Genomic DNA, 16,779 nt, shown 5'->3' on the forward strand with positions numbered 1-16,779 from the left:
AGTTATGGGCTTAGAAGTGCAGGTTTTGGGCCACTTTTCTGCAAAGCCATTTTTCGAAAATTTGGAAAGGGGTAACATCATTAAAATGACGGAAAATCGACCCCAAAATACAAAAAAAACTGGAAACGCAGATCTTTAGAGAATTTAACCACAATCATTTTGAGGTATGCCACTTTGAAATCGGATGTCTGTAAGAAAAGTTATGGGCTTAGAAGTGCAGGTTTTGGGCCACTTTTCTGCAAAGCCATTTTTCGAAAATTTGGAAAGGGGTAACATCATTAAAATGACGGAAAATCAACCCTAAAATACAAAAAAAAAACTGGAAACGCAGATCTTTAGAGAATTTAACCACAATCATTTTGAGGTATGCCACTTTGAAATCGGATGTCTGTAAGAAAAGTTATGGGCTTAGAAGTGCAGGTTTTGGACCACTTTTCTGCAAAGCCATTTTTCGAAAATTTGGAAAGGGGTAACATCATTAAAATGACGGAAAATCGACCCCAAAATACAAAAAAAAACTGGAAACGCAGATCTTTAGAGAATTAAACCATTATCATTTTGAGGTATGCCACTTTGAAATCAGATGTCTGTACGAAAAGTTATGGGCTTAGAAGTGCAGGTTTTGGGCCACTTTTCTGCAAAGCCATTTTTCGAAAATTTGGAAAGGGGTAACATCATTAAAATGACGGAAAATCGACCCCAAAATACAAAAAAACTGGAAACGCAGATCTTTAGAGAATTTAACCACAATCATTTTGAAGTAAGTCACTTTGAAATCGAATGTCTGTAAGAAAAGTTAGTGGCTTAGAAGTCCAGGTTTTGGGCCACTTTTCTGCAAAAAATCTCTCATCCCAAAGTCCTAAAATACAATCCCAATAAAAACCAACATTATGAAAAAAAAAATTTTATTTAAAATAATGGATAATACAATAAATGTTATATTTTAAAGACTTAATAAACAATTAGAATAATCTTAGACCATAGAAACTAGCTTAATTTATTTTAAGTTATAAAATAATAAGCGCTTAATATAACTCTTCGCTGTTGAGGTGGAAAATGGGAGACGACGACTGAAAAATCCTGGATATCCTTCAAGGCGACACTAAAACCCGGCGCAATTCCTTCACAAAGCTGATCCTGATGTCCTTACCGCATTCCTGTATGTAGATATTTTGTTTAGTTTAGATATATCGGTTCTTAAATTATATAATTCAAATAAAGTGTGTTTATAAAAGAAAATGTTGCACAAATTTTATTTCTGGGGACTCTTTTATTCTTTTTTATATTTTCTTAATAAATAAGCATCGTAAAACATTTATAAGATAATTTAAAAGGAATATATTTTATGAAGCTTACCGTACTCTTAAACACTCAGAAAATATTTGTTCAGCTTTACCTTTTTCTTTACAACCCAAATAATTCACCACTCCAATCCAAATTAATGAACAACACAAGTAATATTTGTTTTTGAAAAAGTTGTTTTCTCTTTAATTTGTTTTTCTTTTTTAATTGATTTCGGTTCATCTTTAATTGTATTTTTATAATTTCTGTTAACTAAATGTTAGTTTTTAGCTGTGTAATTTCATCTCTTTACTGTTTTCTGCTTTGCTTATCAATTTCGGCTATGATTACTATTTACAAATTGCCTGGCCAGCTATGTTTAGGATACATCTATAGATCTAAATATATATATTTATATCGATTTTTATACATTTAAAAAACAAGAAAATAAACAATAACAACGTTTCTCATGGTAGGTATACGACAATGATCGGTTAGGCATACGCATAAATATATTACAGGAGCCTTGGCAAGCAGTTATCAATCCTCGAGTTGAATGATGGGGAAACACTTATCGATTACTGAACATTAAACTAAATTAAATTTAAATTTCATTTAAATTAAATTAACTAAGCTGCAGCTTCTTACACTACAATGCAGGAATGTATGTTTGTTTGTTTGCTGTGTTGTTTGCGATGAGATTTCACTGTGGTTGGCGTTGGGTTCGCTTGGTTTGCTCAAAGCCTAAAAACTGGGACTTCTTTTCGAGACGGGGCTTAATTCTCTTTTGTTTCTCTGGGTCGTTTTGTGATTTTCTGCTTCGTGGACGCTTTACATAAAATTTTGACTAGGAAAGGACGTTTTTGTTTGAGGGAGGCCAGCTAGCGGTGTGCCCGAGCTGGCGAGGATTGCTCTAGTCACACCTCGCTGGGCATGCAATGCACACTCGAGTCCTGCGACAATTCGTCCATGGAGGATTCTGCGGGAGGAGAAAGTAGGGAAGATCTTATTAGACTTTTTTCGATATGGCTTAGAAAAATATTAATTACAGTCCCAAAAATAGAGTAAGTACTAATTTATAAATATCTTTAAGAGTTTTCCTATCAAAAGTTTAGTCTTTGAACAAGGCATTAAAGCTTGAAATCAAAAGAAACAACTTAATTGCTATTTCCGCGCTGTCAAACGCTCATAAATTGTAATCGTAATAAACTTTTAATTTGAAACATATAATCTTATTAAGATTAAGCTTATGCATGAGATGACACAATACATACATAATGGTATTACTTAACAATCTAACAAATTGAGCAAGTAAGTATCCTCATTAAGTCAAAGGTTGTTTAATAATTTAAATAAAAACCCACCATGTATTAAACATATTTTTCTAATTAACCCCTGACTCAAAATTATTTCTTTAAGATATCTTTATGAATTCCTTACCATGAGTCGGGTATAGACCCGCTTTAGAGCCGTTCATATGCATTGGATTCTGTGCGTTATTCTGAAATGAATACGTTAACTGCAGGTTAATATGACGCGCAAATGAGCTTCCTTCCGGTTCGCGTACTGCAATCAAAAATCGTTTGTTGAAAGTAGAAAAAAACAGAAGAAATTGTAAGTACTGTGTCAGCAACTTGTAAGGATCTTTTGATGGGGGAAAGGGACTGGATACTGAATACTGGCTAGTCGAGTTCTACTTTGGGGGGGATTTCTAGGGGATTTCTGGGGGCAGGACGGGCATGCGGCACTAATCCACTACTTACTTTTATTCTTACCAGCATGTATGTGTTTTTTCTGACGCGCCCGCGAATTCTGGAACCACACTTGCGTCACACGCTTGCTGAGACCGGTCACCGAGGCGATCCGCTCCAGATCCTGGCCATCCGGATTACTGTCAATCTGGAAGTTGGCCTGCAGCACTTGCAACTGCTCCTCGGTGAAGGTGGTGCGCACCCGTTTCGTCTTGCTCTTGTGATAACCATCGCCATCACAGCCCTCTGGAATTGTAGGAAAAATAAGTGTGTGATCAGAAAATACTCATTGAGAAGTAGGGTATTTTAGAACTAGAAAGATTTTTAAATGGCCATAGTTAACATATTTTTAAGAACCTAACTGAATAAAATAGTTTTGTATTAACAATAGACATTTCAAATATATTGCTTTAAAACAAATGAGACATCTAAGCCAATTTCACTAAACTTAATAAATTGATTTAACATATTACTTTACCAAAAATTCTATTATTATATAGACAACCAAAGAAAGGGATTCTATTCTGTTTGACTTAACATATTACTTTACCAAGTTAATTATTTTAAAAATTCTATTAATATATTTACAACCAAAAAAGGGAATTCTATTCTGTTTGACTTAACATATTACTTTACTAAGTTAATTATTTAAAAAATGCTATTATTATATTTACGACCAAAGAAGGGGATTCTATTCTGTTTACAAGCCCTAAAGGTCTTTCTCGGTGACTCTGGCTCTGGTCTAAAAGCATTTTGACAGTCGGCCAAATTGAAAACGTCAAAAAGTGTTTATGGTTTATAGAGCTGCTGCTGCTGTAATGCTTTATGAGATGTGGCCACTGTGGACCGGACACGGTGGTCTCTTCCAGGGAGGAGATGGGGTCTGGAGATGGGGTTTTGGGTTTTGGGAGGGGGGATAGGCTGGAACTACGACTGCGACATTCACAAGCCGATCACGTCGCCTCCGAACAAAAAAAAAATATAAGAAAAATCAAGTGGAGAGTTGTTTTTTACGAGTGTGACACGATTTCGTCAGTGGCGACTGGCTGGCGCTTAACTTTGGCCCCGGCTTCACTGTACCGTTCACAGTGAAGCGTCCCGAATCGGCAACCGTTCTGCCGCCGAAGCGTGCAGCATGTTCCCAACTTGTTTTTATGCCCCCCGTTTTGTTCCCCAACGGGGCAATGTTCATGCCACTAAAATGAGGTACTAACCGTCACTCGAGGTGGTGCCACCCTCGACCGTCTCCAGATAATGAGCCTTGCAGAGCACCCGGTCGTCCATGAGGGCGAACTGCTCGCCGGTGGACAACTGGCGGCCGCACTGGTCGCAAGCGAAGCAGGCCAGGTGGAAGACCAGCTCCCGCGCCCGACGCACCCAATCCGAGGCGGAGATGCCGCGACAGCACTTCGAGCACTTGGCGCCGAAATTTCTGCAATTAAACGAGAGGAAATCGCAATCAGTTGGGCTATTAAAATATTGTACATATGCTTGGTAATGTGAGGTACTTATTCACAGAAGAGTTCTGCAAAGAATTAAATCTTCAATCTTAAAAAATATGGAATACTTAAATCTCTAATTAGGATTGTCTTCCTATAAATATGGAGTTTAAAAGTTAAAATGAATACATAAGCTTTTCAATTATAGTTAAACATAAGTGATCTCCTTAGTGTTGATAATATTTTATTAATAAAGCAAATACAAATATACAAACATTTTACTGAGTAAAATACAAACTATATATATTTTTGGCTTTGAAATTTAATAAATAAACATTAAACAACTTTAGAATGACTATTATATGTGTGTTCAAAGAATCAGAATCAAAGAAAATATTTCTGATTAATTTGGAGATGCAAATTCAATGTATAAATGTTCCCAGTTAAAATTAATACCGACGCTTTCTTAATCATAGTTCAAATATAAATGATCTCCTTAATGTTGTAATATTTTAAGAATAAAGCAAAATGAGTTCAAAGAATCAGAATCAAAGCAAATATTTCTGATTAATTTTGAGATGCAAATACAATGTATAAGTGAAATAAGACTCGACTTTATCAATCCGATATGGCTGAGTATTTTCCTGTGTGCCGCAGCGCTTTCCAAGCGGAAGTGGTTGCCTGCAAACGTTTTTCCAAATGAGTCGGCAACTTTCGGTGGCTTATTGTTAGCTTTTAAGCTTATTTTTACAACAGCCACAACAATGTATGGTTGGAGCATGACTCGGATGTGGATGGGTTTTCTCGGGATGGGCTCAAAACGATGGGATGCCGATGCCGATGCTGGATGGATGATGTCTCCATCGGGCAATGCACACTTAAAATTCTTAACTTGAAAAATAAATATTTTTACAGCATCTCACGGCGCGTCTGTTTGTTTATTTTCATTTCGTTCGACGTCGACACCGTTTTCCTACGCTTCCCCCTGCTTTCTGAGCTGAACCTCCTCTCCAGTATCTTTTTGTATCCGCCAGATACTTTAGCTTGCAAGTTGCATTCTCCCCGTAAAGTTTTCATTTCGTTACGTTTTGGCCGCATCTTTGTCGCTGTTGACTTTATGGATTAAGTCGCAAACACTGTCGAATTGTTACAATTACAATTAACTAGAGGGACAGAAGATGTGTGGGAAACTATCCGGAAAACACTTGTGCACATACCCAATTGAGTTGGAAAATCAATTGGAATTTTCGAAAGTTCAATAGGGGCAGTTTTTCGAGTCAAACAGATGGTTTCGGGCTTTTTACACAGTGGGAAAAGTAGAACATAAAAAGTATACCAATCAAACATAAGAAGAATAAATGTCATGAAGGGATATTTAAATAACTGAATGAGATTTTGTTCTGCAAATTTATTAAGTATTGTCTACCAAAGAATTCTGAATATTTAAGGTTTTTTTTAATGTATAATTTAACTTCATAATCGAACTATTCCGAAGTTAAATTAACTAAATATTCGGAATCTATTAAACTCTAGAATATCTACTTTTAGAATATTTTCTTATTCAAAAAAGGAGGCAAGAAATTAAGTTAAGAAAGAAAATACGTGTATAGCATAAATTTAAACTAAATTAACTACATTAAAACATTGATTGCAGACAACGCTTTGCGATTGTGGAAAAATATGTTACTGACATGAATCTTTAAGCTCTTTTTTCTGAGAAATAGTTATTGATAAGTGTCTCAGTTTTCACAGAATATGAATAATTTTATGAATAATTCAGACTGATTTTTGTAATCTGACTTATTAATACATTAAATCCAAAGCAAATGATTATGTTCTGGATTTTTGAATAGCTCTTAAATCAGTACTCACTTGCTGTAGTCGGCCTTGCAGTAGACCTGCCGCTCGCGGATGAAGCAGGACTGCTGGCGGTCCAGGGGGCACATGCACATGCAACAGCGGAGGCAGTGGGCGTGCCAGGAGCAGCCGCCGACCTCCAGGAAAAACCTATCCGAGATTGGCTCCCCACACGCTGCGCAGGAACGCAGCTCAGTCTGGAAAATATATAGAAAATAGCTATTTAAATAGTGTTGAATATTGTGGTTTAGCCTATTTTTCTATACAAGTTAAATGCAAATTCTGGGCAGTCTTTTATATCACACACCTGAGAACCGGATCGGTTTCCTATACGAAAAGCGATTTGATCTGAAATCGGAGCGCCCGTCGGATTTGTTTCTTCTTTTGTTGTGCCTTCAAATGAAATCGGTCAATAAATCTGGCAAATGTCCCGGCGGCTTCTGTTTTATTTCTTAGCTGCAGCATTTAACTTATGTATATTAAACAAATTTCAATAGCCACACAAAAGACGAGTTTCTTTCGCTTTCGGCTTTGTTTTGTTTCGATTTTTTCCGATTCGCTCTTTTCGAAAATTGAACCATAAATTTAAAAATGTTATGCTAATTGTTGTTGGCGATATCAGTTGTTATTGTTGCTGCGACGGCGACGGCAACTGCTTCACTCCGAAGTCCCCGAAATGTGAAATTTATCGACCCATCCGAAGATCGATCTTATGAATATTCAATGTCTCGCCTGCATGTTACGCCGTTTTAAATGAGTGTTTCGAACAAATTTTATTGCGTTTCATAAAGTACAAAAAGACACCGAAACAAAAAGTAATCCGCAGAGTATTATTTAGATTGTGGCTTTCCTAATTGATTTTTTAGTGCTGCCCGCAAAGTGTTGAATTCAACAAATATTTTAACAGCCGCAAAATCTGCATCGCATTGCACTCATTTTTAATTAGGAAGGTATTATAAACAAATGGGAAAATAAATAGGGAATATCGGCAGGCTGTTTGTAATAATTTAAACTGAAATATGATGCCATCATTTTATTGGTAGTCAATTAATGTCACTTTTTGAACTGGAGGTGTTAAAATAAAAATGAATTTGTTTTAAGGGAATACATAAATCACTCTGCGTTAAGAGAAATCTTGCTAATAAATCTAACCATCGGCTTAATATTTTATAAATAAATAAATAATTTATTTCAATTGGATTAACGTAACAAGGTACACTTTAAGTCTTTAAAATAATAATGTTATATAAATCACATAATAAAGATAAAATACAACATGAAAATAAATCAGTTTGTTAATTATTTGTTTACTTTTACTTTAAATAATTTATAAGAGTGTTTATTTAAAATTATATTCTATAAATTCACAAATAATTTAAAAATATAGTAAAGCAATAACTCTTTAATAAAATTCTCCAAATGATTTTGAATTTAAATATTTAAAATGCATTTTTCTCAATATATTTCACACTTTATTGGTTTTGATCAATTTATTTATCCTTGCCACCATAAGTCGCCCATCAAAGAACATTTCAGTCAGTGTTAATGCCTCCTCATTATCTTTCCTTTGATGGGAAAACAATTTCAATTGCTCGATCTGGTTATTGTTGATTATGATGTGCAATTTCGGACTGAAATTTGTATTAACGGATGTGCATACAAAAGGCAATTCCTTTCGGCACTTTAAACGTTTAATTAATGGCCGGCATTTCATTAATAAAAAAAGGCAGAGAAAGGCGAATGCAAAGTTTTTCCATTAATCAAAAAAAGGCAGGGAAAATACGCTCCTATTTTGGTAACTGCCGTTGACAAAACAATTGTTGGCACAAATAATTGCCGTTTAACTTATGGCAACTTGTTGTTAACTTAGCTGACGAATACGTTTCTTCTCGCGCCGCCGGAGAATAAATACAAATAAATACGAGATAAGACCTTGGGCCGTGAATAAGACTATAACCCGATCAAAGGGCCCGCCATTTGCGACTAAGGCAATTAATAAGACAATGCCGAAGATGGAAAAAGGCCGGCAGCAGTCCGTGGGTAATAGATATCTATGAGAATAACTTATGACGGGCCGCAAACTATCAGATACAAATGTATCTAGTATCTGTGTTCGGGGGGTTGAGGCCCGAATATGCAACATGGCCACCGTCACAAGTCAGAAAGAGCAACATGTGAGCCGGTATCTGTATCTGTGCGTGTTCCGCGGACATGAAATAACATAACTACATCCTAACATGGCCGTCCGACCGCGCAGCCGCTGCCATTTAACTTTTCAACTCCGCCGAGTGTGTGACACGTTTAATAGCGGTGCCCGACCCACAGAAACCCACAGAAGCCCGCAAATACCCCTCAACCCCCCGATTTTCCCGGACGAGCCTGCGCTCTGCCATATCCCTCCTACCTTTCCTCTCCCCTCTCCCATCTCCCTTCCTGTCACTTTCGTTTAACTTTTCACATTGCGCGCCCGAAAAACACAACCAACAACAAGGCCGAATATTAGTGGCAAAGGGAAAGGGGGGAGAAGGGAAGGTGAGAGGAGGGGAGGGGGGAGAGCGGTACGAGGGGTGTTTTCAGCAATTTGTTTTCCCAACGCCCGTTTTAACACACAAAAACGGAGGCTGAGACAGTGACTTGAGTGCACTCGGAAAAATAAGCCTCGCGAATTACTTATATCACGGAAAACATAACACAACCAAATCCAAATGGCCTATAAAAATTATAAAAAGGACTAACAAGCTTTGACTATGTTGTATACAAAAATACAAGCCTTTATACCTATATACATTTTTTGATACCAAGAAAGGTAGGATATTTCAGGTTTTATTATTACTGATTCTGAATTTAAAATAAATTAAATTTTAATAAAATACGTAATTGAATTCCATCTTTCTAAGCATTTGGTCCTTTTTGTGAAGGATTTTAACAAATACCTTTGATTTAAGTAGATTTGTAATATAATAACAAATAATAATAAGTATATGGAAAACTATACATTTAAAATAAACTTGTAAGAAGTGTCTTTTATCACTTAGGGCATAAAATTCTAAAAACTAAAAATGTTAAGTCGTACAGTTTATTTGTTTTGCAAAATTAAAATTCCATTATATTCAAAACAATTTATGAAATATATTTTAAAGTGTATAGGACCCGAAATCGCACTTCGAATTCCCTGCAGCTTGTTGGTTATACACATGCAATTGCTGTTGTTGTCATGTCTATGCCCACTTTTGAAAATATGTCAGTTGTCAGAAGGACAGAAATAAGGGGAGGATATGCGGAGAGGGGTGGGGAGAGGAGGAAAGGGAAGGGAAGGAAAGGGGGAGGGGAGCGGGCAGAAGGACACATTTGAAGTGGCATTTTTGGCGAGCATGTCATTTGACTGTAATTTACTCGTGAGTGTCGTGAGCCTTTTGCGGTTTGTGTGTGCGTTTTAATGCGAGATGCATAAATCTAGCCATGAATTTCAAATGGGTTTCTTGTGGGCTTAGAATTCGTGGAAACTTTTCCGACTGGGTGACAGAATGAAGTGCGGAAAATGGCTTTAGTAGGCCAAAAATGGCGAGGAGATTGAGAAGATGGGAAGTTACATTTATCACATAGTTAATTTGGCAAAAGAAGTCGACTTTGGCACAATTCATTAGGTTTTATCGGCTCATCAATTTTTTTAAAATAACTGAAGAACACATTATTTTATTTTACAATATTGGCAGATACTCAAAATCTTATAAATCCTTAAATTAAATCCAATAATGAAGATATTGAAAACCAAGTAAAGACCCTCATCTAGCCAAGCGAAAAGTGGCAAAGATTTTAAGAACCGATAGAAGATGATGAATTCGCCGGCTCTCTGCGGGTCGCAATGTGCGATAAAATATCTCCATGGTTATCTGTGGGATCCCGGGGCTAGTTCTCTACCTTTTATTGTTATTATTTGCTACGAATACTCAGTGTTATATAAGCACTCCCTATGCCAAGCGAGGCCCTCATAAAAATTCCACAATCTAAAACTTGCACCTTGCAACTTTTGGCTCGAAATGTCGTAAATAACCCCGGCTGGCAGTCGTATAAAAGTGGGAAAAACAAAAGGCCAAGACAGAACTATAAAAGACACATGAAGAGTATGCAATAAAGTTTATAATCCTCCCCATTCCAAAGGGATCTAAATATCTGGATGTGGCAAGGTGCTCGAAACTGAGTTCCAAAAAGAGTGTGGAAGAAGCGGCGATACTGCGATGATACTGCAACCGGTAGCCGGGAGTCAAGAACTGTATCATCTTCAGGGCCCAAAAAACCAAGAAAAGAGGGACACGCCTAGAAGATCGATTGATTATCTTTCACGTCATTGCGCAAATTGAGCGATCATCGTAGGGACTACCGAACCACCATCGATTGCCATATCAATGGATGGATGGCTGGCTTGATGACAAAAGCCCTTGGCACTCAATCGGTTTCTCCGCTTGTGACTTGTCATCTTCCAGCCGTGAGAATGTTGTGCTCCCAAAAAAAACACAGATAGAAACTAAACAATGACTGTCGGACACAATATCTTTCGACCGATATCGAAGCTGTTATAACAACGACTTTGGGCACTTGTCACTTGAACGGATTTTGGCAAATGTTTTCCTAAGGCCTTTCGATCTCTCGATTTAAGCTGCTTTTCAACAACAAATTGCAGCGAAGGCTGCTTCGGTTTATTTCCAATATTTTTGTTGTGTAAACTCTTTTTCAGCTGATTTATGCGGCATGAAAATTTTCAACGGGCGTCTGTCAAATAAATATATATATATTTTTTCTGGTTTTCGGTTGCCGCTGGTGACTTTCGAAAAAGGCGTATCGCTTTTTAATTAGAGCTACTTTTTTGTGTTTGCGTGGGCCTTATACGCTTTGTGCTTAATATATTGAATTATGCTAAAATATGACTACCAAAAAGTTTACACGTCGGCGTTTGTTTGGCGTTAAGTTGGGATCATCGTATCTGATTGTTATTTAATGGCCGCACGAACTGCTCTTTATGAATGGAAGCGGCCAACAAACGCCCACGATCTGGGCTGAAAAAAGGTGGAAAAAGTGGAATAAAAGCATCCATATCCATAATACGAGCACGCTCCATAAATTGGCTAAATGTTTACAAATATTTGTGAGAGGGCCGGTATTTTTTATATTTTAAGGCTTTTTTTTTATAAAACCCGCTTTATTCAATGCATATACCAAGAATGATTAACATTGGGCTTCCTTAAAGATTATGTTATACTTAATGTTAGCTTAACATTAACAATCGATAGTTTATCGGGCGTAAGGTTGCCTACTACAATTCGGCCGTCCTGCGACTTGGATCCCCTGATCCTGAGATTCTTAAAACTAAAGTTAAAGCTAATTACAATACTCTTATCTTAATACAAAGTGGTTATGTAATCTTAAGTTTTACAATGTTTTCCTTTTTCCTATCCATGGTCTTATATTTTGAGCACTCCAGACACCCTTGTACGGATTTCGCGATACTTGAAAGCCTTCAACGTCTTGCAACAAGAACCTGTCGTTCCGAAGCACTTTGGCTATAACATATGGTCCTTTATTCTTGGGGATCAACTTTCTCGCAACTCCTGCTGTGCTATCAAAGTTTTTTACCATGACGTAATCCCCCTTTCCGTAGTCCTTGGCCTTTTTCTTTTTCTTGTCAAAATAAGTTTTATTGTATGCCTGTGCTTGATTTTGATTATCTATTGCTTTTAGTCGAATTTCCTCTAAACTTTCAGTAACAATCGTATCTTTTATTTCCTCTAATTTTTCTCTAAGCTCATCTACGATCTCTCCTTTCTGTTGAACACCAAAAAGCATCTTGCTCGGGATCTGTTTAATGCTTCTATGTACAGTGTTATTAAGGGTATATTCTACTTGCTCAATTACTGTGTCCCAATGTGCACCGTTTTCTGGTTCTGTAAGTTTTGCAATCATAGGGCCAATGCTCCTGTTTATACGCTCCACCTGTCCGTTGGCTTGTGGAGACCCTGTTGCAATTTTCAAGTGCTTTACGTTCCTCTGAGACAAGAATTGTTCGAAATCATTAGAGGTAAAACAACTACCTCTGTCTGATACAATCGACTTTGGTGTGCTATAAGCCCTGAAGTAGTCGCTTAATGCTTTTAAAACTTCTTTTGTATTTGTTGTCTTAGTTGTGTACAGTCTTACGAACTTAGTAAACCCGTCTACAATCAGAAATATGTGTTTATTTGCTCTTCCTTTATCTACTGGTCCGTAGTGATCGATATGCAGCAACTCGAATGGCTTGTCCCCTTTCGGAATACTATGCAGAAAACCTTCTGATTTCCCCGTTTTTGGTGCAAATGCAACACATTTTAGGCAATTTTCAATGTGACTACTGCACTTCTCTTTCATTTTATCAAACCAATATGTTTTTAAAATAGCGTCTAACATTTTATCTCTACCAATGTGTCCAAGTTCATTGTGATATTTATGTAAAATATGACTCTCCATTTCTTCAGGGACATAAAATAACAATCTGTCGTCGTTCCATTTTCTGTACACGACCCCGTTTCTCATTTCAAACATTTTAAGTTGATTTTTCTCTAGCTGGTTTCGAACTTGTAAAATTTTTGAATCTTTTGATTGACAGATTAACAGATTATCTTCAAAACTATTGGCCTCAATCGTCAATATATGACACCTACTTAGAGCATCTACGTGCTGCATTTTATTTCCCGATCGATGAACTACTTCGTAATCAAAATTTTGAAGTTCGAGTGCCCACCGGGCAATTCTAGGGTTTAGGTCGACCCTATTTAAAGTAAGGGTTAAAGAATTACAATCGGTTATTATATTAAAATTCCTTCCATGAAGGTAAATTCGAAATCTGCGAAGGGCATATATGATAGCCAATGTTTCTAGCTCAAAGCTGTGGTACTTGGACTTAGTTTTTGTTGTTCGCTTTGAGAAATAGAACACGGGATGAAATTGTCTATCCCCTTTCTTTTGCATTAAAACTGCCCCGAAACCTAAAAAGCTTGCATCGCAATGTAACTCGACATCGTCTTTGTGCTCATTAATAGCCAAGACAGGGGACTCAATTTTTTCTTAAGACTTAAAAAACATTAAAAATCTTTATCTTTAAAAGTGAAGTCCTTATCTTTTCTTAACATATCGTAAAGTAGCTTGGCTAGAATACAAAAATCTTTTATAAAGCGTCTAAAATATGAGCATAAACCCAAAAAGCTTTGAACGTTGTGTAATTTTTCTGGAATCGGAACGTTTTTAGTAGCATCAAGACCTCCATCATCTGCTCTTATTTCTTTTTTAGTTATGAAGAATCCAAAATATGTTATGCTTGACTGCATAAACTCACACTTATCCAGCCGCAGCTCTAACCTATTATTAACTAAACGTATAAATACTTCCTTTAATGTACTTAAATGTTCCTCTATATCTGTGCTGGCTACCATTATGTCATCCATATATACAATAACTTTATTTTCTCTGATCAAATCGGAAAAAATCTTGTTTACGAAGCGTTGAAAAACGGCTGAAGCATTTTTTATTCCCATGGGCATCCTCAAAAATTCAAACTGTCCTAAAGGAGTCACAAAAGACGTATACTTTATCGAATCATTGCTCACGAATACGTGGAAATATCCATTTTCAGATCGAGCTTTGAAAATACACTTTTATTGACTAGCTTATCCAAGAGGTCATCTATTAAAGGCAGAGGATAGTTGTCTTTTATTAGAACTTTATTAAGCTTGCGATAGTCTATGCACAATCTAAGATCACCAGTTTTCTTCTTTACCAACACGATTGGGGAAGCATATTCCGAGTCGCTATTTCTTATAATGCCTTTATCTAGGTATTCGTCTAACATTTTCTGAAGCTGATCCTTTTCATTATATGATAGTCTCCTAGGTGAACAACTAAACGGCTTCGATTTTTCTATGTTAATTTTCATTTCACATCTGATAAAAGGTATTTCTGGTCTTTTTGCAGTACCGTATAACGTTTTAAACATTTTGACAAACCTGCACTTGGTTTCGTAGTCGATTTCATTACCAATGCTATAATCCGGGAATTGATCATCAACTATGTTGATGCCTAACATATCCTCATCAAACGTTTCTGCTAAAATGCTCTTTGTCAGTTTTTCGGTTTGTATTCCTAACAGTTCCTCCTTAAAAGTTTTATTTTCTAATAGTTGGTTCTTAACAGTCTCTTCTCCTACGAGTTGCTTCTCAACAGTATCTCCTTCCATTAATTGTTCCCTAATAGTCTTATTTCCTAACAGTTGCTCTTTAACAGTTTCATTTCCTAACAGTTGCTCTTTAACAGTTTCATTTCCTAACAGTTGCTCTTTAACAGTTTCATTTCCTAACAGTTGCTCCTTAACAGTTTCATTTCCAGTTAAATGTCCTAGACAATCCGTACAAACATCTTCAGATAAATCAGCCATTCTATGTCGTTGATCCTTCGTTCCACAATAAAGGTTCAAGTTGCAAGTGTGAGACAGTGAGTTATTTTTGTTAATATTACAACTACTATCCTTAATAGTGTCAAGGGTGTCTAGATTAATGCTTAAACCAAAGATATCCATGAAATCCCTTCCCAGAATTGCATCATGGCTCATGGACTCATCAGCGACAATTATTAAATCAAAACAAATTTTTATTCCTTTCTTCATGATAAAACACAAAGTTTTTCCTTTTACATTAAGTTGGCTCTTATTTATACCAAAATATGAAGTCTTAACTTTAGTAATGTGTATTCCATATGGGACTTTGGAAAGTTTTATAAATGAAATGCGCTGCCTGAGTCTATGAGACATTCTGCAATAATTGGTACATTAGAAAACGAAACGAAATAAATTTGCATAGATCTTACATAATTGTTGTTGTCGCTGGCGCTCTTCCTCTTAGGGCATTGCCCTACGAAGTGCCCCATTTCTCCACATGCGAAACAAGATCCGGGAGCCCTTTTTGGCTTGCGGCAATCCTTTGCGAAATGGCCCTTGGAGTTACAGTTTCTGCAGCGCAATTCGTTGTTTCCAGAGGCCTCCCTAGATGTCTTCTTCGCTGCGTTGGTCTCGATTATCTGCGGGAGGCAGATATTTGCGAAGGCTTGCTGCATCTGCTCCGGGTTGGCGAATCGTTGAATGCGTGCTTGATCCCTTAAATTGGCTGATGGCACTCCTTCGATGATTTGTTCCAAAAGCTCATCTGTCTCCAGGTTGATGGGTTGAGCCAACATCATCTTGTCTTCGAAGTACATGGCAAAACGCTCGGTTTGTTGCCATTTCCGTTGCTCGAACTTGCGACGCTGCTCGGATTTTGAAGACATTTGCCCGAAGGCCATAATCAGCTGCTCGCATAGCCTCTCGAAAGGTTCCAGCATTCTAGTGGGGTTGGCGTGTAACCAACGCTGTGCCTTTCCTTTCAGCTTGGTGATGAACAGCATCCTTAGACAGTCGTCGGCCAAAACATATACTTGACCAATGTTCTTAAGGTGTTCCACCCAGATGCGAGCACACATGTTTTCGTCAAAGTCTATGGCTGCTTCTTTGGCGAAAGATAACGATGTTGCTGATGTAGCTCGGCTGGCAGCTCCGTCGGCGTTGAAAACGGCGGTGTTGTTGTTCGTTGAGCCGAATACTGCCAAACCACTGCTGTTGACACTCGATGCAAGGCCTTGCAGGGCTGGCAAAACGTTTGAGCTTGTAATGCCGCCACCAGATGCATTGTCGTCTGAGGTCGGTAGCACGATCAGACTGGTAGGGTTGCCAGACGATGCATGCATTTGCGACCGCGGTAGAATGTTCGAGTCTCCGAGGTTGCCACTATTGTCAACTGCTTGTTGTTGTGCGGCGCCACGTGTCTGCGCTTGTTGCAACAAATTGCGATGCGCACTTACTTCTGCCTGCAGCTGCCTTATGATGGCAAAAAGTTCATGTTGCTCAAGGGCATCTCGGGAGAACACCCTCTGAGAAGCCGCTGGTGCGATGTTCACGTTGCCCTCGGCGCCCTGAAGTTGATGGGCGGAGGCGTCGCCTTGAACTTCTTCTTCTTCGTTAGCGGGTTGATCTTCTCCAGAATTTGGGTTGGCGTCTTCGCGTGGTGCCTGGCCGCGCTCCTCGGGAGGAACACGCCCAAGACGAGCCATCAATTCGGCCTTAAGGCCTTGAGTTGGCATTCCCAACGCGGAAAGCCATCTTTTTAGTTGAACAACCGAGAAATTGTTGAAGTTTATATCGTCCATTGCGTAGATTTATCCCACTTCTGAATTTGTGAGAGGACCGGTATATTTAATACTTTAGGCACTTTTTATTATAACACGTCCGCTTTATTCAATGCATATACCAAGAATGATTAACATTGGGCTTCCTTAAAGATTATGTTATACTTAATGTTAGCTTAACATTAACAATCGATAGTTTATCGGGCGTAAGGTTGCCT

General features: G+C 37.7%; 2 protein-coding genes across 2 annotated transcripts; both read right to left on the minus strand.

The window, feature by feature from the left end:
• Positions 1 to 1,497: 1,497 nt before the first annotated feature.
• LOC108039019 (LIM/homeobox protein Awh) lies at positions 1,498 to 12,166 on the minus strand. The gene is made up of 6 exons (XM_044457488.1): positions 11,957 to 12,166; positions 6,344 to 6,525; positions 4,247 to 4,464; positions 3,057 to 3,278; positions 2,722 to 2,847; positions 1,498 to 2,260 (listed from the first exon to the last, which is right to left on the minus strand). Exons 1-6 carry the CDS (start codon positions 12,164 to 12,166, stop codon positions 2,199 to 2,201), a joined length of 1,020 nt encoding a protein of 339 aa, XP_044313423.1. The 3' UTR covers positions 1,498 to 2,198.
• A 2,965-nt stretch (positions 12,167 to 15,131) lies between these two features.
• Positions 15,132 to 15,730, minus strand: LOC123037348 (zinc finger CCHC domain-containing protein 7-like). Its single transcript, XM_044457478.1, has 2 exons — positions 15,212 to 15,730; positions 15,132 to 15,156 (listed from the first exon to the last, which is right to left on the minus strand). The coding sequence occupies exons 1-2, from the start codon at positions 15,719 to 15,721 to the stop codon at positions 15,145 to 15,147; spliced, it is 522 nt and encodes a 173-aa protein (XP_044313413.1). The 5' UTR covers positions 15,722 to 15,730; the 3' UTR covers positions 15,132 to 15,144.
• Positions 15,731 to 16,779: the final 1,049 nt, after the last annotated feature.

This window comes from Drosophila rhopaloa, unplaced genomic scaffold, assembly GCF_018152115.1.
Source record: "Drosophila rhopaloa isolate 14029-0021.01 unplaced genomic scaffold, ASM1815211v1 contig_159, whole genome shotgun sequence".
Taxonomy (NCBI): Eukaryota; Metazoa; Arthropoda; class Insecta; order Diptera; family Drosophilidae; genus Drosophila; species Drosophila rhopaloa.